Source organism: Rhinoderma darwinii, chromosome 2 (genome assembly GCF_050947455.1).
Source record: "Rhinoderma darwinii isolate aRhiDar2 chromosome 2, aRhiDar2.hap1, whole genome shotgun sequence".
Taxonomy (NCBI): Eukaryota; Metazoa; Chordata; class Amphibia; order Anura; family Rhinodermatidae; genus Rhinoderma; species Rhinoderma darwinii.
In genome coordinates, this window is record NC_134688.1 from 311,987,160 (window position 1) to 312,008,064 (window position 20,905).

At 44.6% G+C, this 20,905-nt stretch overlaps 1 protein-coding gene across 1 annotated transcript in view; it reads right to left on the bottom strand.

Moving 5' to 3' along the window:
* CACNA1S (calcium voltage-gated channel subunit alpha1 S) overlaps nt 1–20,905 on the bottom strand; it is a 960,893-nt gene that overhangs the window by 109,620 nt on the left and 830,368 nt on the right. The window contains exon 40 of the mRNA XM_075853532.1: nt 4,192–4,293. Within this exon, the coding sequence (XP_075709647.1) occupies nt 4,192–4,293 (102 nt within the window). The remainder of the gene's footprint in view (nt 1–4,191; nt 4,294–20,905) is intronic.

Genomic DNA, 20,905 nt, shown 5'->3' on the forward strand with positions numbered 1-20,905 from the left:
TCCCGTGGGCAGAGTTCTCCTATAACAACCACACCAGTGAGTCGACCACATCCAGTCCATTTTTCATTGTCTACGGCCAACATCCTCGTATACCTCTTCCTGTTTCTACAATGTCCCAGGTGCCTGCAGCCGACTCCACCTTCAGGGACTTTCTACAGATATGGCAACAGACCCGATCTTCTATCCTCTTGGCGGTGGACCGCATGAAGAGAAAGGCAGATACAAGAAGACGGGTGCCTCCGCAGTTCCTTCCAGGGACTAAAGTCTGGCTGTCCTCTAGGAATATCCGGCTGAAGGTGCCGTCATGCAAATTTGCCCCGAGGTTCCTTGGTCCCTTTGAAGTCCTGCTACAAATTAACCCGGTATCCTACAAGCTGCGGCTCCCCCCCACTCTCAGGATTCCTAACTCCTTTCACGTCTCCCTGCTAAAACCGGTGGTCCTGAACCGCTACTCCAGGACTCCTAGTCCCACAGTGGTTCCTGGCGGCCCATCTGGGACTTTCGAGGTAAAGGAGATTCTGGCTACCAAGAAGGTGGGAAGAAGGACATTTTATTTGGTGGACTGGAGGTGGTTCTGTTAGGGATCTGCCAGGTACTACGTCTAGGTATACTCCTGGGATTAATCAATCCACACCTGAGGCCAGACCTCTAAGACTGACACCGGCTCCCACCAACCAGGGTGGCAGGCTCAGGAGTGGGAGAGCCTATCGCGGCCTGGTCAGTCGGAGTTAGCTCCGCCCCCTGTCCATTATTACCTGCCGTGTTCTCTTCCTCAGTGCTTGTAATTCTTCTGGATTCCTGGCCCCACTGCTGCTTGCTCCAGCCTACTTCTGCCGTGCTTCTGCCTTGCTGCAGTCCCGCTTAACCTGCTTCGCTTTGCCCCTGGCTTGCTTCCTTCTCCGTGGTCACGTTGGTATACTCCACTTCATCCTGGTCCTGACTCTCATTCACCGCTCCGTTTCCTCGCGGCGTTCCGTGGGCTTCTGCCCCTTCCCTTGCGTGTTCCCTGTTTGTTCTCCCGTGCACTTAGACAGCGTAGGGACCGCCGCCCAGTTGTACCCCGTCGCCTAGGGCGGGTCGTTGCAAGTAGGCAGGGACAGGGCTGTGGGTAGATTAGGGCTCACTTTCCCTTCACCTCCTTCCTGCCATTACAGGTTCGGGCCAGAAGAGAGGTCTTGGGAGCCAGAGGAGAATATCGATGCCCCTGTCCTCGTGAGGAAGTTTCTCTCTCGTTCTGGTCCCAAGAAGAGGGGGCGTAAGAGGGGGGATACTGTAACGTCTATGGCCACGGCCCGTCGATCGGTCGTTAACCCCGACGGCCATGGCCATGGACAGCTTACCTGCCTGCAGCGTCGTCCCCCAGTCAGGTGCCGGCACTCTCTTCCGGATTCCGAGTTACCGATGTGTCGGGATTGTGAATAGACATCCCGTCCTGGCTGGAAGGAATGTCTATTCACTGTCTAAACACTTCAGTAACGTTAATGTGTCACTATAAGACAGCACATACTGATCTAGCAGGATCCCTATGCGCTGAGGAAATGAATGGAGAGAAGTGTATGACTCTGATTGGTCAGCGTCATATTCTCCTCTGTACAACGGCACCCTCACTGGTCAATAGTAAAAACACGCTCAGTTGTCCATTAAGAAACTAATTAGCATAAAGCTAAAATCGCTAATAACATGGTAAAAATAGATCGTTTTTCTAAATAAAAAGCACTGCTGTCACCTACATTATAGTGCCCATCTCCTTATGTAGGAGATAGGGCACTTATAATGTGGTGACAGAGTCTCTTTAACCCGCTCGGTGAACACCGTAAAAAATAATATAAGAAAACAATGGAAAAATTGCTGTTTTCTGTGAATCCTGCCTTAATTTTTTTTAATAAAAATATAAGCGGTTCGTCTGAGACATTCAAGGTGAAGGAAATCTTGGACAACAAGAGAGTGGGAGGAAGAACTTTTTATTTAGTGGATTGGAGGGGATTTGGTCCAGAGGAGAGGTCCAGGGAGCCAGAGGAGAACATCAATGCTCCTGCCCTCGTGAAGAAGTTTCTCTCCCGCTCTGGCCCAAAGCAGAGGGGGGCGTAAGAGGGGGATACTGTAACATGTATGGCTGCGGACCGTCGTCCTGACTTACCCCTTGACGGCCGTGGCCATGGACGAGTGAGTGCCGGGTGGCATGTCCCTCCTGGGAGTCACATCCACACCTAGGTACTGGCTACCACAGGGTACGCACGTGCTCGATCTTAAAGGGCCAGTACGCGCACATACAGAACATCTGCAAATTAGCCCAGAATGCCTCTGGACAATAAAAAGTCCTATGCCCTTCCATTCATGGCCTGTGCGTTGTTGTGTTACTCTAAGCCTGTCTTTGCAAATGGTCCCTTAGTGTTTCCCAGTTCCCAGTGTTCTGTTCCTGCTTCCTGTACCCCATACCCCTGTGCCTTAAAGTGTTGGAGTCGTGTTGTGATCTCTGCCGCATCTGCTATGTTGCACCCCGCCTGGTGCCTGCCTACTGCCGGAGCCTCATCTCAGCCTGAAACCACCACTACTGTCTACGTTGCCTCAGATACCCTTTCCAGAACTATAGACATTGCCTATACCTGTTCGGCCAGCTGCTATCCAGCTACACGGTATGGCCCAGTGGGTCCAAACCCCACGTCGTGACAATGGGGATCACATTACATATTTCAGGTGCTGTCACGTGATTCTGTGACCACACGTAGAGAAAGCTGGTGGGCGGGATAAACAAAAGGGGAAGGGAGAACTAGTGGGGAGGGCCAATAGACAGATAGTGGGGGCGGAATAATTACTAAACAGCCCTGTTGTAACGTCTATGGCCACGGCCCGTCGATCGGTCGTTGACCCCGACGGCCGTGGCCATGGACAGCTTACCTGCCTGCAGCGTCGTCCCCCAGTCATGCGCCGGCACTCTCTTCTGGATTCCGAGTGTCTCCAGCGGGTGTGCGCGCCCGCGCATGCACGGCCTTAAAGGGCCAGTGAGCGCGTTTTTGAAAAAAACTGCAATCTGGCCCAGGATGCCCTGGGCTATAAAAAGGGCTCTGCCCTCTTGCCCTTTGTCAGAGCGTTGTTAGTTTTCCCGTTGTTCGTCTTGCTTATGGTCTCCCAGTGTCTTCCAGCCTCCCAGTGTACCTTGCTCCTGTATCCCGTATCCCGTATCCTGTTTCCGTGCTACCTAGTGCTATAGCCGTGCTGTGCTACCTACCATGCTGTGCTACAGTCTACGCTGCCCTGCTACGCCTCACCGAACGACTTCCCGCCGCCTGGTTCTGGACGTGTCCGCCTCGCCACTGCCTACGATTGCCTCAGGTACTCTCGCTGAACCATTGAACTGTATACTTTCCGGTTTGGCCAGCTGCCATCCCCGCTACGCTGTACGGCCCAGTGGGTCCACACCCCGCATCGTGACACCTGTGTCGTTACGTAAGTGAGTGAAGTATTGACCCAGGGCTGTGTGTTTTCTAACTCTCGTGCAAGATAAAAAAGACAGATGAAAAGCAGAACTTCCTGCCGGGCAGAGGTAGATGAATAGGAAGAAATGTGTTCAGATTTAATACAGAATGTATATTAGGAACCTTATTCAATATTTACATAGAGTTTTAGTTAAAAAAAATTGTGTCCCTGGGAAACCCCTTTAATGGTGTTTTTTTTTTTACAAGCTTTTTTGGTAGTGGTTTTTTTTTTTGAGAAATGTTGTACATGCCTTTTTTCCTGGTGTTTTTGAACACCTGTTAAAAAACCTGTAAAAAAATGCAATAAAAAAAAAAAATGCCACAAATACTGAATTTTTATAAAAATGCAACTCACCCCTAAAATACTTCAAAAATCCAAATTCTGTGTATGTGGACTTTAATTTAACATTTGACCACAGAATATTTAACCAAAAATCGTGCAAAACAACACAGCTAAATTACGCAACCAAAAATGCAGTGTGTCTTTATATGTACTTTTGATTATTGTACAATCACAGCCAAAAAAATGCCACAAAACAATAAAAAGGGTGTATTTCCATTTTCCATAGTAGGAAATGTCTGTATTTGTTTAATGACATTACCTTTATACTGGTTAAATTAAGATCAAATATTGATATGTCCATATATGTTAAAATATTGTTTTTTTAAAAAACAACTGCACATGAGATACAGTATATAATAGTGTAAGCATACTTGCCTCCAATTGGTGGGATCACCTGATCCAGGAGCTTCATGCTTGTTCTTTTCCAAATCTTCTTTATAATCATTCGTAGCTCTTCATTGCTCTGCTCAAAGTTACCTAAAAGAAATGTGAGGCCAAATTACATTAGTTAAATAAAATGAGCATCTGTTTTCGGTTTCACATACCAATGTGACTATTACTTTTTTGTTTTTCAAAATTATTTTTATTAAACATTTTTCGGATAGGGTACAGAAAGGAAATAGGAAGGAAAGGGAACAATGGTTAAATCAGAAATTGTGCCAGACATGGCGAGGCAGTGTAAGCAAAGGAAGCCCCAGCCAAGCAAAGCTTAAAGAGACTCAGTCACCACATTATAAGTGCCCTATCTCCTACATAAGGAGATGGGCGCTATAATGTAGGTGACAGTAATGATTTTTATTTAAAAAAACTATCTATTTTCACAACGTTAGGAGCGATTTTGGTTTATGTAAATGAGTTTCTTAATGCCCAAGTGGGCGTATTTTTACTTTCGACCAAGTGGGCGTTGTACAGAGGAGTGTATGACGCTGACCAATCGGCATCATGCACTCCTCTCCATTCATTTAGACAGCAGAATCGTGTTCTTACTAGAACATTATCTGCAGCCACATACACAGCGATTCTGCTTGATTAACATTATTCCAGTGTCCTGATAATGAATACACATGATCATCCAGCCTGGACGTCATGTGTATTCAGAATCCTGACACTTCTGAATTTTTTCTGCGAGATTACAGCAACGGATACGAAATCTCATTTACCTCCGTAATCTCGTGAGATTTCGTATCCGTTGCTGTAATCTCGCAGAAAAGATTCAGAAGTGTCAGGATTCTGAATACACATGACGTCCAGGCTGGATGGTCATGTGTATTCATTATCAGGACACTGGATTAATGTTAATCAAGCAGAATCGCTGTGTATGTGGCTGCAGATCATGTTCTAGTAAGAACTTGGGGGTTTGTTGTACTAATTAACCTCAGAGCCCTGCAATTGTGGGCCAATGCTGTGAAAATCACCAAAATAGACCTCAAATGCGCATGGTGCTCTTCACTTCTGAGTACTGTCATATGTCCAGGCAAATGATAACTGCCTTGAGGGGTGTAGTGTTTAAAATGGGGTCACTTCTTGGGGGCTTCCACTGTACGCTGGTACCTCAGGGTTTTGGAAATGCAATATGGCGCCCAAAAACCAAGCAAGCAAAATCTGCATGCCAAAGGGCGCTCCTGCCATTCTGAGCCCTGCCGTGTGTCCAAATAGCAGTTTATGACCCTATATGGGGTATTGCCGTAATTGGCAGAAATTGCTTTTCAAATGTTGTGGTGATTTTTCTCCTTTATTCCTTGTAAAAATTGAAAATTTCCACGTTGTCAGAAAAAATTTAATTTTCAATTTCACAAAATCACAAATTCACTAAAATGCTCACTATACCCCTTGATAAATACCTTCCCGGTTTTAGTTTCCCAAATTAGGTCACTTTTGGGGGGTTTCCACTGTTCTAGTCCCTCAGTGGCTTTGCAAATGCAACATGGCACCCGAAAACCATTCCAGCAAAACTTGAGTACTGAAAGCCAAATGGTGCGTCTTTCCTTCTGAGCCCTGCCCTAGGTCCAAACAGCACTAGTAATTTATCACTACATATGGGGTATTGCTGTACCCAGAAGAATTCACGTTACAAATGTTGGGGTGCTTTTTTTTCCTTTATTTATTGTGAAAACAGAAAAACCTGAGCTAAAACCACATATTATTAGAAAAAACGTAAATTGTCATTTTTCACAGCCTAATTCTACTAAATTCAGCAAAAAAAACTGAGGTGTCAAAATCCTCGCTATACCCCTTGATAAATCCCTTCAGGGGAGTAGTTTCCCAAATAGGGTCACTTTTGGTGGTTTCCACTGATTTGGTCCCACAGGGGCTTTGAAAATGTGACATGGCACCTGAAAACCATTTCAGCAAAACTTGAGCTCCAAAAGCCAAATGGTGCTTCTTCCCTTCTGAGTCCTGCTGTGCAGTGTATTACCACATATGGGGTATTGCCGTAATCAGGAGAAATTGCTCTTCAAATGTTGGGTGGTTTTTCTCCTTTATGACTTGTAAATATTGAAGATTTCGAGATTTTATTGGAAATAAATTAGATTTTCATTTTTATGTCCTAATTCCACTAAATTCAGCAAAAAAGCTTTGGGGTTAAAATGCCCACTATACCCCTTGATAAATTCCTTGAGGGGTGTACTTTGTCAAATGGTGTCTTTTTGGGGGGTTTCCACTGTGTTGGCACCACAAGACCTCTCCAAACCTGACATGGTGCCTAAAATATATTCTAATAAAATGGAGGACCAAACATCCTCTAGGTGCTCCTTTGCTTCTGAGACCTGTGTTGCAGTACATTAGCAAACTAGGGCCACACGTGGGATATTTCTAAAATCGGCAGAACCTGGGCAATAAATACGGAATTGCGTTTTTCTGGTAAAACCTTCTGTGTTACAGATAAAAATGAATTTATACAGATTTTCTTAAAAAAAAATTAATTTGTAAATTTCACCTCCAATTTGCTTTAATTCCTGTGAAACAAAAGGGCCTCCCACTTCTCTTTCTATCCTGGTTAGTGCAAGTTTGTGAAACCCATTATAGTATGATGCTATCTAATGATGACTATGCCTTTAACTTTTTTTTATCAGTTCTTTTTTATAAGCTAAACACTGTGACTCATTTTCCATTTTCATTAACTTATAACAAGACCTGAGACATGACAAATGAAAACCAACAATTTCCTAAGTTGAGCCATGTGTGAGTGTCTGATTTGTAACTGTTGGTAAAACATCTGAGAGGAATAGCAAAATTAGATTGAAGCTGTTTAAAAAGTCCTAAATATTTTTCCATTTCTAATTCGGGCTATAGTGTAAATACCTTTTTTTCCCCAAGAGTCGAAGTCTTTCAATTTACACAACAGAGAAGTTTGGGATTGTGCCCACAATATCCTGAATACTTTTGCCTCTATGCTAAACCTTGTAAAATGGTTATAACAGCTACAAGCAGAAACATAGGATAGTTCCAGCATGACAATTGGGAGACCAACCCTGTACTGCTGCCCCAACCCATCAGATGTTTTAGTTGCAAGGCAATGTAATATAGCCAAGTGTTCGGAATGGAGTCTTTCCCTGATTATGAATCTTATGGAGGTATCCATATTGGAGTGTTATGTGATATGTACAGTAGCTGAGGCATAAGAACCATTTTAATTAGGTTACCTTTCCCAATCACCGTCATTGGCAGACGTCACACAGATTTTTATTTTTAATACGATTTTGTTCAAAAATGGGGATAGTTTGGAAGCGATATAATCCTGGTCTAGCAGTCACTGTAATACCCAAATATTTAAATTGTCTCACTAATTATACCTGCGTATGTTCTAAAGAAAAAGAGGAAGGAAGACGGTCAATTGGGAGAACAGACTTGTCGCAGTTAATTAATAGTCCCGACAATTTGCCAAATTTCCCCCATAAATAGTAGCATATAGTATAAAGATACATGATCCTCCAGTGTACCCCATTTAATTCAATTATTACAGGGAAGTATCTCAGCAGTCAAGCCAATGGTTCAATTGTCAAGGTGAAGAGAAGGGGCGACAGAGGGCAACCCTGCTGGGTAGCCCTACTTAGAGCAGACGGTCTGGATAGATGACCATTAACTCATATTATAGCAGTTGACATTTTGTATGGTAATAAAACATATGAGAGGAATTGTGACCCAAACCCCTTCTTTTTCAATACAGCCCATAAAAAATTGCACTTGACGCTGTCAAAGGCTGACGCACTAGATTTTGCCGGGTACAACATTAAGTATGGTACTCTTAACTATCTCTTGATGTACAGAAAATACGCTTTATGTTTGTAGAAATTGATATTTTCCTTCAGTACTAAGCGTAGGATGGTCTTTTGCTTTTCACAAGATGGAGATTTCGTTCTTAAAGTGTTGTAACCTAATCAAGACAGGATGCGGTAATGCACCAGGTGGTAAAGGATGGGTTGGCACCCTACTATATGGCAAAAAGAGGAGAAACTACGTCTTTTCCAAAGGTGTTTTGTATCGATCACGATCTGTGGGTATGTGGACCCACTAGGCCGCAACGCCGTAGCGGGGAGGCAGCTGGCCAAACAACAGAGTACCCAATAATACAAAGTCCAGCACAAGGGTACCTGAATAGTCCAGACAGTCGCAGTGGCTAGGCACAGATGGTAATTCAGCTGGTAGATGATGCAAAGCGTGGCAAATGACACCAGGTGTGGTGTAACACAGGAGGCGTGACCAGAAGCACAACACGACTCCAACTTCTAAAGGCACAGGAACAACGGTAGCACGGGATAGAGGATACAGGTAGCAGGTACGGGAACACTGGGAACAAGATAACATTAAGGGACCATTTGCAAGACTAACATAGGTAAACACAACAACGCTCAGGCAACGAGTAAAGGGGCAGGGCCCTTCTTAAAGTCCATGGTGGTCATGGGTTCACTGGTAATTATTTTCATGTGCACACGTTGGCCCTTTAAGGCCGGGCGTGAGCATGCGTGCGCGCACCCTACGAGACACAGCCGAACAGAACGGAAGTGAGCGCTGGCATCTCCTGGGTCCAGGGGAGGAGATGCAGCCCAGCACTGTTCCATGGCTACGGCTATCGGGGGGTGAGTAATCCCGACGGTCCATGGCCATGGGCGCTACAGTAACCAGGCTTTAAAGAAGACTACAGAATTGATCAGCCTTTTCTGGTACTCTGAACAGTCATATGTTACTTCTACAGAGCCTATTTTCCAGGTCACCTGTCAAGCTAAGTAGCATATTAACATTTTGCATTGCCCTTTTTTGGGGGCAGCTTGTCTTCTATGGAGCTCACTTTATCCTCCAACACGCTCATTCTTTCACTTACTTTTTGGACATAATGTCTTAAAAGGGCCATGTCCTTTTAACCCCTTCCCGTTCCAGAATGTATGGGTACAACCTGGAAGGGAAGTAATTCCCATGATTTTCCATACAGTTACGGCATGCGGGTGTCGTGGGCTCAGGAATTGAGCCCGCACTACACACAGTGAATTTCAGCTGTAATATTCAGCTGGGCTCCCATGGCAATGACCGGCTTTTTAACCCCTTAGATGCCCCAGTCAATAGTGACTGCAGCATCTAAGTGGTTTACACAGGGATCGGGGGGTGCCGATGCGTTGTAGCAGTGTGGTTACATCGGGTACTCCCGTTGCACGTGCTCATGGGATTACCTTAGAATTTTTCAAAGAGGCTCGGTGGAAAGACTTCGTTACTAGAAGTAAAATATCTAATTATATCTCCACAAAAAGGTAAAATACAGGGTGCTTCAAAAACGATGGTGCAAACTGGGAGAACATAATACAAAGTTATTAACATGTAAAGACACACTATCTATCCAAGTTTTATCCATACACTAAAAATGTTCAAAGGGATTTCCATTGGTGACACTGCAGATGTCTAGGCTGTAGTCCAGTTCTGTCCAGATGCGTACGAGCATTTCCTTGGATAAGGACTCAACTGTTTCAGTGATGCGTTGTCTCAGGTCGTTCAGATCCTGTGGCTGGGGGAGGCAGAGTCCTCGATGTAGCCCCACAATCTAGTGATCTTGGAGGCCAGCGCAATATTGGTGAATTGTTGTTTCCAGTGTGGCAGATCCAACATTTCAGTAGAGTTTCATTCAGGTATCGGCGAACATTCAAATGGAAATGTGGAGGTGCATCATCCTGCTGATAGACTACGTTTGGCAGATCTTCCTCTATCTGTGGCATAAGCCATTCCTTTAACATGTCCAGGTAGGAGTGGCCAGTGACAGTATTCTTGGCAAAAAAGAAGAAACCGTAGACTATGTGCCTGCTCATTGCACAGAACATGTTTATTTTAGGTGAGTCCCTCATGTGCTCGATAAGGGCACATGGTTTGTCTGAGCTCCAAATTCTAACGGTGTGGTGATTGACCTTCCCAATGAGGTGAAATGTAGCCTCATCGCTGAATATCAGCCTGTCATCGAATACATCCTCTTCCAATTGGCCCTGCAAGTCAATGCAAAAGTCACGGCGTTTCGGTTTGTCGTGTGGTTTCAGCTCCTGAAGAAGATGTAATCTGTATGGCTTACAACGCAGATGTTTTTGTAAGATAAACCATACCGTGGTTTGTGGTACCTGTAGTTCCATACTAGTCTCCCTTTTCGACTTTCTAGGACTACACTTGTACACGAATCCTGTTCACAATCTCTTGTGAAGTCTTTGGTCATCCTGGACTTTTCCCATGACATAAATACCCAGCGGCTTCGAATTGCTTCACCCAACATGAAATGCATTTTCTATGCGGAGCACATTTACCAAATTTATTCTGAAAGTTTCGCTGTACTGTCACAACAGATCCCGTTCTTGCAAATTCCAACATGCAAAAAGCTTTTTATTGCTTCGATGTCGCCATCTTATGTCACACTATGTAAGCACATTTCAAATTTGGCTCTTGAAAATGAAGCTGTGACTTATTGCTATGGGCACTAAGCCAGTTTTGCTTTGATTATTAGTTACTGGCCATTTAACTACAAGCCTTTACTTTTGCACCAGCCTTTTTGAACCACCCTGTGTTCTGCAGGCTAGATCATGTTTCAAAGTGAATTTTAATAGCTGTGAGATATTTCAAACTACAACTGTGTAGTTATTTTATCATAACCATAATAAATGTACACATTTAAAAAAAAAAATTTACTTCAGAAATCATCATATGAGTTTTCTGATCAACTCATGCGGTCTATCCCTCAAGGCATCATTTCTTGACCTACAAAGTATTTTGAAGAGATGTTTGCTTCTGATTCTTAGTGGCGCATAGAATAAAGCGCATTATTAGCCTAACATCAGGGATAGGAAGGTAAATGCTGTTGCTAGGTGGCTGGCCTATTCACTAGAACAAATACAGTTTGCAGATCATAGATTCCTGCAAACTGATCTTTGTTCTTCGGGAGGCAGCCACTGTAAAAGAATTTAACTAATTCCACCTTTTTGTCTGGTTGTTTGATCTTCCATTTTAACTTCAATATAAAATTGATGCCTAGAGAAATTAATAATGTGTTTCTGCGTTGTGTAAGGGAATTCTTTGCTGAATAACAAAAAAATTTACTCGACAAGAATAAAAGACTTTTTCAATGACTAAGGAAAAAACAGGGGACTCAAGACCACGCCCTCCACAACCTTCTGTTACATAAGACAGAACATGATAAGAAGAGATGTGCAATATCTGTGGCTGCGGGCTGTCAGCTCCAACCTCCCCCTGACAGCCGCGAGTCGGCAAGCGCTGGCCCCAGTCTCCTCCTCAGGAGATGCCAGCGCTCGTGTCCACTCACCTCAGCCGGATCCCGTAGGGTGCGTGCGCACGCTCGTGCCCACTCTTAAAGGGGCAGCGCACGCACCGGACCTCGTTGATAAACTTTGACCCGTGAGTACCCTGAACTATAAGAGGGGTCCAGCCTCCTAGTTCTAAACCTGAGCGTTGTTGTGTTCCCTAGTTTGTCTATGTGATGGCCTCCTAGTGTGTTCCCTGTTCCAGTCCCTGTCCCTGTACCTATACCTGTTTCCAGTTCCTGTTCCTAGCAATCCATTCATTCCTGGTCTAGCACTGAGCTGTGCCAAAGTTATGCCGTGCTTCATCCACGTCTGACTTGCTTCACCTCGCCTGATGTCCACCTGCTACCTTGTCCCAGCCAAGCCTGCCCTGCTGTTGTCTGAGCTGCCACTGGTACCTATAGAACTAATAGACTCTCACCTGCTCCCTGTTGGCCAGCTGACTTACCACCAAGGCGGTACGGCCAAGTGGGTCCACAGACCCTTCGTGACAGTACGCTCAGGCCATGGACCCTGCTGGTCGATTCAAGACTATGACGACGTCACAGGAGATGCGAGCGGATATGCTGGACCTCCGGTCTCGACAGGACCAACTCCTCCAGGCGTTGAACATTCGTGCACGTCGGCAGGAAACACAAGCTGCCGTTCCTCCTACTACACCTCCTAGTAATGTTGATCCTCAGACTACACCTCTTGGCAGTATTGACCCACGTGTTTATTTGCCACTTCCTGACCGCTATGATGGAGAAGCAAGTACCTGTCATGGTTTTCTTAATCAATGCCAGACCCACTTCAACCTGTATGCTAGGTTGCTTTTATCATCTCTCTCCTCACTGGCAAGGCTTTTGCATGGGCGAACCCTATCTGGTAGAGACAAGGACCAGAGACCCATGACTTCCCTGCCTTCATTTCAACACTGGACAGGGATATGGACTTCACCAATGCTAGAAGATATGATGATTCTCTCTCTCAAAAGATATTGTATGTGGACCTGTTTGATGCGCGGTGATGCCAGCACGGTACTGAACGGGATTATACTTTCTTTTCCTCGCCAGGTCAATCATACTCTTGAATTGACTTCTTATTGACGGACAGGAATACTCTCTTTCTAACAAAGTATTCTTCTTAAGGGGTTATTACTTGGTCTGACCCCATTCCTGTATCTATAGTTGCGGAAAAATTTAGTGTCCCCCCCATCTCAATGGCGACTTCATGATTTTATCCTATCACAACCTGACATACAAGAACGCTTAAAAAATGATCTGGTGTCATACTTCGAGATTAATTCCCCCTCATTTTCTAACCCACAAGCCAAGCGCGCCAGGGTAAGAGAGAAGTAACTGCCACGATAGCTAACATATTCCAACTTGAATCCCTAAACAAATAGTCTTCTTTAAATGATCGTTCACGGGCCATCCATGGTTTACGACTACGTCTACAGTTGGCATCCAAATATGATTTTGTTTTGAAAATATACCAGCTCAACTCCATACATTCCATAGCAATGGGGCTGGAGCCTTTCTGGCTCGTGGACTCAAAAGTTTCTCGAATAATTCTAAAATAGCCTATCTGAAACGAGAATGAGGTGATAATATAATTGACTCTAGACAAATAGCAGAACATTTTCGTCAATATTATGAATGTATATACAATTTATCTTTGGATCCGAATGTTCACCAGACCACCCAGCAAGAGATCTCCTCATTTTTGGCCTCAATTCCCCTGCCCACAATAGACACTAACACTCTCAAAGTGTTGTCAGCCCCTGTTACTATTACGGAAGTCTCGACGGCCATAGCCTCTCTTAAGCTCTTTAACTCCTTCCCGCCGTAGGCACTTTTGGACCACAATGACAGAGCCTCATTTTTAAAAATCTGACATGTGGTACTTTATGTGGTAATAGCTTTGGAATGCTTTTACCTATCAAAGCGATTATGAGATTATTTTCTCGTGACGTATTGTATTTTATGTTAGTGAAAAGATTTGGTAGATAAATTCAATATTTACCAAAATGTAGAGAAAATTTGCAAAAATTAGCATTTTCTAAATTTAAATGTATCTGCTTGCAAGACAGATAGGTACACCACACAGAATAGTTGCTATTTAACATTTCCCATATGTCTACTTTATGTTGGCATCATTTTTTGAACATCCTTTTATTTTTACAAGGCTTATAAGTTTAACAGCAATTTCTCACATTTTCAAGAAAATTTCAAAAGCCTATTTGTTTAGGGACCAGTACAGTTCTGAAGTGAATTTGAGGGACCCATATATTAGAAACCCCTACAAATCACCCCATTTTAAAAAAACGGCACCCCTTAAAGTATTTAAAACAGCTTTTAGAAAGTCTATTTTAACCCTTTAGGCGTTTCACAAGAATTAAAGAAAAGGGAAATTTGGCAATAATTTTTTTTTTTTGCAGAAATTCCATTTTATTAATTTTTTTTCTGTAATACTGAAGGTTTTACCAGATAAACACAACTGAATATTTATTGCCCTTACTCCTTTTAGAAATATCCCACATGTGGCCCTAGTGTGCTGTGCTACTGGACTGAAACACAGGCCTCAGGAACAATGGAGCACCTAGAGGATTTTAGGGCCTTTTTTATTTTTTAGATTATATTTTAGGCACAATGTCAGGTTAGAGAAGTTTTGTGGTGCCAAAACAAAGGAAACCCCCGAAAAAGACCCCATTTTGGGAACTACACCCAACAAGGAGTTAATGTAGAGGTGTAGTGAGCATTTTAACCCCACAGAGACGTGCAGCCAAAATATCTGCATGAGCCCTGTAAAATTCAATAGGCAGGCCATCACTACCGGGTGTTTTAGACATCTGGAAGAAGGCCATGGACTCCAGAATCTCCTGTACAGTAATGGGGCCATCTAAATATTCCCTATGGGCAGGCGTTAGCGAGGGGAGGGAAATCTGCTCTAGATATTCAGAGATTTCCATGGAAGATGCAGAGATGTCCGAGGAATATAATGTTTCATAATATCAGCGAAAGGCCGATAATATTACATGTGGGTCAGAAGACTGGGTACCATCTGGAACTTCAAGAAAATGATATCACAGGGGCTTCCCTATCTCCCTTGGCTATACAAGCTAAAAGTTTATCAAATTTTTCACCGTGTTATGATTGCTTGGAAAAGAAAGCTTTTTTTTCTGAGCCTTCTAAATTCAAGTTGTGTAACAATCGGACCTGGCAAAGCCATTCCGATTTATGATCCCCAGTCGGATCATTGATATACTGGAGTTCGGCCGCCAAAGCATCATTAGCCAGTTGGAGTTTGTTATGCCAAACCCCTTTTCAAGTCATTAATTGCCACCGAGTGTGCCCCCCCCCCCCCCTGTGCATATGCCTTGAAGGAGTCCCACACCACTAAAAGAGAAGCGCTTCTGTTATTTAAAAAAAAAAAACGAATGTCACTTAGCCTGGAAATAGTCAAGTGAGGGAAGAATTTTCAGCCAAAAGAGGTTCAATCGCCATCTATTTTTTGGGGTATATTGGGGAGTCTAATACATAAACAGCCAGGGGAGTTATCCGAGACAGACCTGGTGAGATACTCTGTAGAATCCACAACCGTCAGGAGGAAGGTGTGTACTAGCATTAAGTCAATACGGGATAAAGCCTCAAATTGAGGAGTAAAGCAAGAATATTGCCAGGCAAGAGGATTTGTAGTTCTCCAGGCATCCGTAATATTGAACTCTAAAAGGAGAGACTGGAGGGAGGAGGGACCTGGAGCTACCAGAACTTGGCCAGGGTGAAGGAATTTATCTAAATGCTTATCCCATTTGGAGTTAAAATCACCCAGCCAGATACTGGGCACAGACGGGTGACTGGTTATAAATGACAGGATGGCATGAATAGTGGCAAGTGAAAAAGAAGGGGGAACATAAAGCCCTATCAGGAGAAATGGCTTATGATAAATGAGACAGTGTATCAGAACAAATTTACCACTCGGGTCCAAAAACATATCTACCAGGCAAAAGTGGATAGAGTGTTTTATCAATAGTGAGACACCCCTAGCTAGATTAGTGAATGTGGAATGGTATGACCATCCAATCCAGGGTCTATTTAGGAAACAGAGCCTGTCATCCATCATGTGTGTCTCCTGAAGGCATATAATATCACAGTCATGCTTTTGTAAATACCGTAACACAAGGGCTCTCTTAATGTGGTCGTTAAGACCTCTCACATTCCACGTTAAAAAGGACACTAAGTTGGCAGAAGGCAAAAGTACAAATCTAGGCCCGACCACTTAGGACATATCAGTAGATGAGCAGCATAATATACCTGAAACCTGTAAAAATTAGCAGTGAGATATGCATTGTGGAAACAAACAAGCAAAAAAAACAAAAAACAGATGGAAACAAATCCCTTCACCATGAACGCATGAAGTCTTGGAACCCTTAAAAAAATATAAATAGTCGTAACAACAATAGTACAAATTACCAACAGTAGTTATCAAAAAGCATGAAAAGGAAGGGTGCTACCCTCCCAGTAGAAAAAGTATACTGAAGAATGACGGTGTCCATACGGAGAACGGATAGTCCACAGATCCATCATAGGATGTCAAAGACAAGAAGTGATCTAGCAGCTTGGAACCGTGGGAGAGTGGAACTACACAGCTACAAATGTCAGCAACTAAGCATCCGGACGATGAGTAGAGCCTGCTTGATCACGAGGACGAGTATCCAGCCAGTCGAGGACCTCCTGTGGAGTCGTGAAGAAATGTGATCTGCCATCCACCAGAACTTTCAACCATGCTGGGTACAACATTACGTATTTGGGATCCAGTTCCCTAAGCTTTCTCTTGGCAGTGAGGAACAAGGCTCTCTTCTTCTGGACCTCAATAGAGAAATCAGGGTAAACTGATACAGGATTTATCCTTTTTCTCTTATGAGTTTAAGGATAGTGTCCCTGACCCGGCAGTTGAGGAGTTTAGCAATAAACATGCATGGCGGAGCTCCAGGAAGCAGAGGTTTGGACAGAATGCGTTGCGCCCTTTCCACTGAAAACATAACTGAGAATATTTCCTGCCGAAGGTGATAGTAAGCAGGCTTTCCAAAAAGGATTCAGGAGAGGAACCTTCCGAACCCTCCGGCAAGCCTATAAAGCAAAAGTTACAGCACCACAGTCTGTTCTCCTGATCATCCAGGTGCTGATGTAATCTGGTCAGGCCCTGTTCAATGTCACCAAGACATCTGGTGAGTGGCGGGGCTTGATCATCCAGATTACTGACTTTTTTCACCTCCGTCACCCTTTCTCTGGTGTGCTGTGCATCTTGGCGTAGAAGAGAAATATCAACCTTAATCTCCTCAATATGTGTGGTGAGGGTGGTTTGACATGTATTAATGGCAATACCTTCAAAGTGTTCGGATTAGAGTCCGATACAGCAGAAGCTGGCTGGTACGAATCCAGCAGAGTTGGGTAAGCGACCTGTGAGAAAGAAGGCGTGGATGCCAAGGATTCCGCTCTGCAAAACTGGTCCAGCTTGGCAGTGGATTTGGTTTGCGATTTTGGGGGCACCATGACTAAAAGGTAAGTAGCTGTGAGTACAGGTGTATGGAGCACCAATGTGTAGTTAGACCACTGGGAGGGTATTCAGCACCCAGACAATGTTAGAGAGTTACATCACACAGGATTGGATATGGGACAGGGACCCAAGTGGGTTTGTATCAGGCAGGGGGGCCCTCTGGATAGGTCGGCAAAGGACAGTACGTTTGCAGGTGACCCACAAACAGGGTTGGCGTGTTATCTTGGCTAGGGCCAAGAGGATCCTACTGGTGTAAGCCCGTTTTTCTGCACCTACCTTAGGGTGCTGTATGTATTCAATAAAGGTGGGTCCAGGGCACTCAGAAAGCGGTATGGAGCCACCTCAGGCCCGGCCGTGTAGACGGCTGAAAATCTAGGCCGCTGCTTTAGCCTGTGAAGTAGGCCTCAGAGGCCTGTAAGTCTAGATCTCGACTGTCCAGATGAGGGGTAGAGCGAGGGGACCTTAGCAGTCATTGGCACTGAGGGTTGATCTTACCTGTCTGGGCAGCACCTCTGTTCGCGCTGGACCTCCGTCCAGCTGAAAATTTAGGCCGCGGCTCCGGCGCATGTATAGGCCGTGAACGGGAAACACCTCATTCCACCCCCAAAAGTGATGGGAGTGATCGTCCCGAACTGGGGAGGTCCTTGGTAGGCGGATGACGGCGGGTTTTTATGTGGGAGCCGGAGCGCAGCGAAAGTTGCGTACGCTCGCTCTGCTGTCTTAGCCACGCCCCCAACCCCACAGATTTTATTAGAACTGGGCATTGAAAATAAAAAAACACATTATTTTCCAATAAGATGTAGCTCAAAATTCTACATTTTTTCAACAAATAAAGGAGAAAAAGCACCCCAACATTTGTAAAGCAACTTCTCCAGAGTACAGAAATACCCCACATGTGGTCATAAATTCCTGTTTCGGCAAGCGGCAGAACTCAGAAGGGAAGGCGTGCCATTTAGCTTTAGGAAAGCAAATTTTGCTGGATTGGTTTCTCTGCACCCTGTTGCATTTGTAAAGCTCCTAAGGTACCAGTACAGTGGAAACCCCCAAAAGCACCCAACCCAACATTTCTAAAGCAACTTTTCCAGAGTATGGAAATACCCCATATGTGTTCATAAACTGCTGTTTGGACACATGGCAGGGCTCTGAAGGGAAAGAGCGCCCTGGCCCGGCGACTCAGCAGCTGCCTTTCTTCCTGGGCGCTTCTTCTCTCAATGGCGTCGCTACCGATGTAGCAGCCATAGCGGCTGCCAGCGGCGACACCAGGCATGAGGGCGCCCATACCGCTTGTCGGTATCTCCCTGTCTGCTATCTACTAGTGCCACGTAGCTCCCTGAAGGAGCGGAATCCCCGTGTGACTGGGGATTCCGCTCATGGACGGAGTGCTTGAATTATCTGTCCATACATGGACAGTGACATCAGGGGCAACTCCTAAAGCTGAATCCCCATCCACAGCGTTGCCGGCGCTGTGAACGGGGATTCCACTCCAGGAGAAGCCCCGGATGTCACTGTCCTTATACCGTCTAGTAGCGGAATCCCCGGCCACAGGTGGATTACACTGATTCAGGGAGCTACAGTGGCGCTATCGACAGGAAGGAAGGGGTGCTATCTACAAGGGGGCTGTGTGGCACTACCTACAAGGGGGCTGTGTGGCACTACCTACAAGGGGACTGTGTGGCACTACCTACAAAGGGGATGTGTGGCACTACCTACAAGGGGATATCTGGCACTACCTACAAGGTGGCTGTGTGGCACTACCTAAATGGGGGCAGTGTGGCACTACCTAAATGGGGGCAGTGTGGCACTACCTACAAGGTGGCTGTGAGGCACTATGCACAAGGGAGCTGTGTGGCACTACCTACAAAGGGGCTATGTGGAACTACCTACAAGGGGCTGTGTGGCACTTCCTACAAGGAGGTGTCTGGCACTACCTACAAGGGGCCTGTGTGGCACTACCTACAAGGGGCAGTATGGCACTGCATACATACTTGGGGGCTGTGTGGCACTATCTACAGGGGGCATCTATGAGTGGCAGGCTGCTGGTCATTTTACTGTGAGTGAGGGGCTGATGGTCATTTTACTGTGAGTGGCGGGCCAATGGTCATTTTAACGTGAGTAGCGGGCTGATGGTCATTTTACTGTGAGCGGGGGCTGATTTTCTTTCCAGGGGTACCTTGAGTCCGAAAAGGTTGGGAAACTGTACTAGGCTACAGGATCACGCCAGCCTACACAAGGATCCGTTGTCGGCGTTGTGGAGCAGTTCAGTTTGTTTGGGGGCACTGTCTACAAGGGGGAGGTCGGGGGCTCTATGGTACTGTCTATATGGGGAGGTGGGGGGCTTAATGGCACTGTCTACATGGAAGGGGTGGGGGATTAGGGCACTGTCTGCAGGGAGGCTGTATGGTACAATGTACAGGGGGGCACTATCTATAAGAGGGGCTGTGTGTGGCAGCCAGGGGATAGGGGCATTATACTGTGTGGGGGCCACTAAGCGGACATTATACTGTATATGGGCATTACAGGGGGCAGTATACTGTGTGTGGCACTTAGGGGGCATAATACTGTGCGGGCACAATTAGATGACAAAATACTGCGTCCTTGAAGGGGTTATAATATACTAAAAAAAAAATGTTTAATTTCTGACACATTCACTTTAAGATAGTACTGTTGATATCTTGTTGTAACACTGTGCCACGTGTAGTGTCACTGGACTCAATACATATTAAGTTACTATGTGTATTGCGGTATACTGATATTATACCGTGTTGTGTATTTTGTGTTTAACCCCTTCCCGCCATAGCCATTTTTTGAATTTTCGCTTTAGTTTTTTCCTTCCCTCGTTAAATTATCCGTAAATTTTTATTTTTCCATCAATATTGCCAACAAAATATTTGTTGGTGGAATAGGATAAACACAACGATTCCTCAATCTTTTGGGTGGTTTTGTTTTTACAGCATTCACCATGCGGTAAAAACGGCATGTTAACTTTATTCTGCAGGTCAATACGATGACAGCGATACAAAATGTATATAGTTTTGTTATGTTTTACTACAAGAAAATAAATGATTGTTAAAAGTCAAATTAGAGTTTTGTCGCCATATTCTGAGAGCCATAACTTTTTAATTTTTTTGTCGATTTAGCGGTATGAGGACTTATTTTTTGCAAGGCGAGCTGTAGTTTATATCGGTACCATTTTAGGGGACATGTGACTTTTTGATCACTTTTTATTTAATTTTTTGGGGGAGCCACAATGACCACAAAACAGCAATTCTGAGGTTTATAATTTTTATTTTTTATGGCGTTCACCGGGTGGACTAAATAATGATATATTCTAATAGTTCAGACTTTTACGCAGGTGTTGATACCAGTAATGTTAATATTTATTTTTTTTACATTGTGCTTGTTGGAAAATGGGAAAAGGTTTTTTTTTTTTTTTACTTTTCATTTTAATTTTTTGTAATTTTGTTAAAAAAAACCTTTATTTCACAGTTTTTTACTTGTTTTTCACTTGTCCCCCTAGGGGACTTGAACCAGCAATCGTTGGATGATATACTGCAATGGTATACCCAGAGGCAGGGCTTTATAAGAGTACAAAGACGGCGGACCTGGGGGCCTTCCTCAGGCCCCTAGGCTGCCATGCCAACCAACGGCACCACCTGATCTTGCCGTCGGGGGGCCGTTGGAACTTTACCGTCGGTCGACCCCTTGTTTTCAGTCATTTAAATGCCGCATTCGCTATTGACCATGGCATTTAATGGGTTAAGCGAGCGGGATCC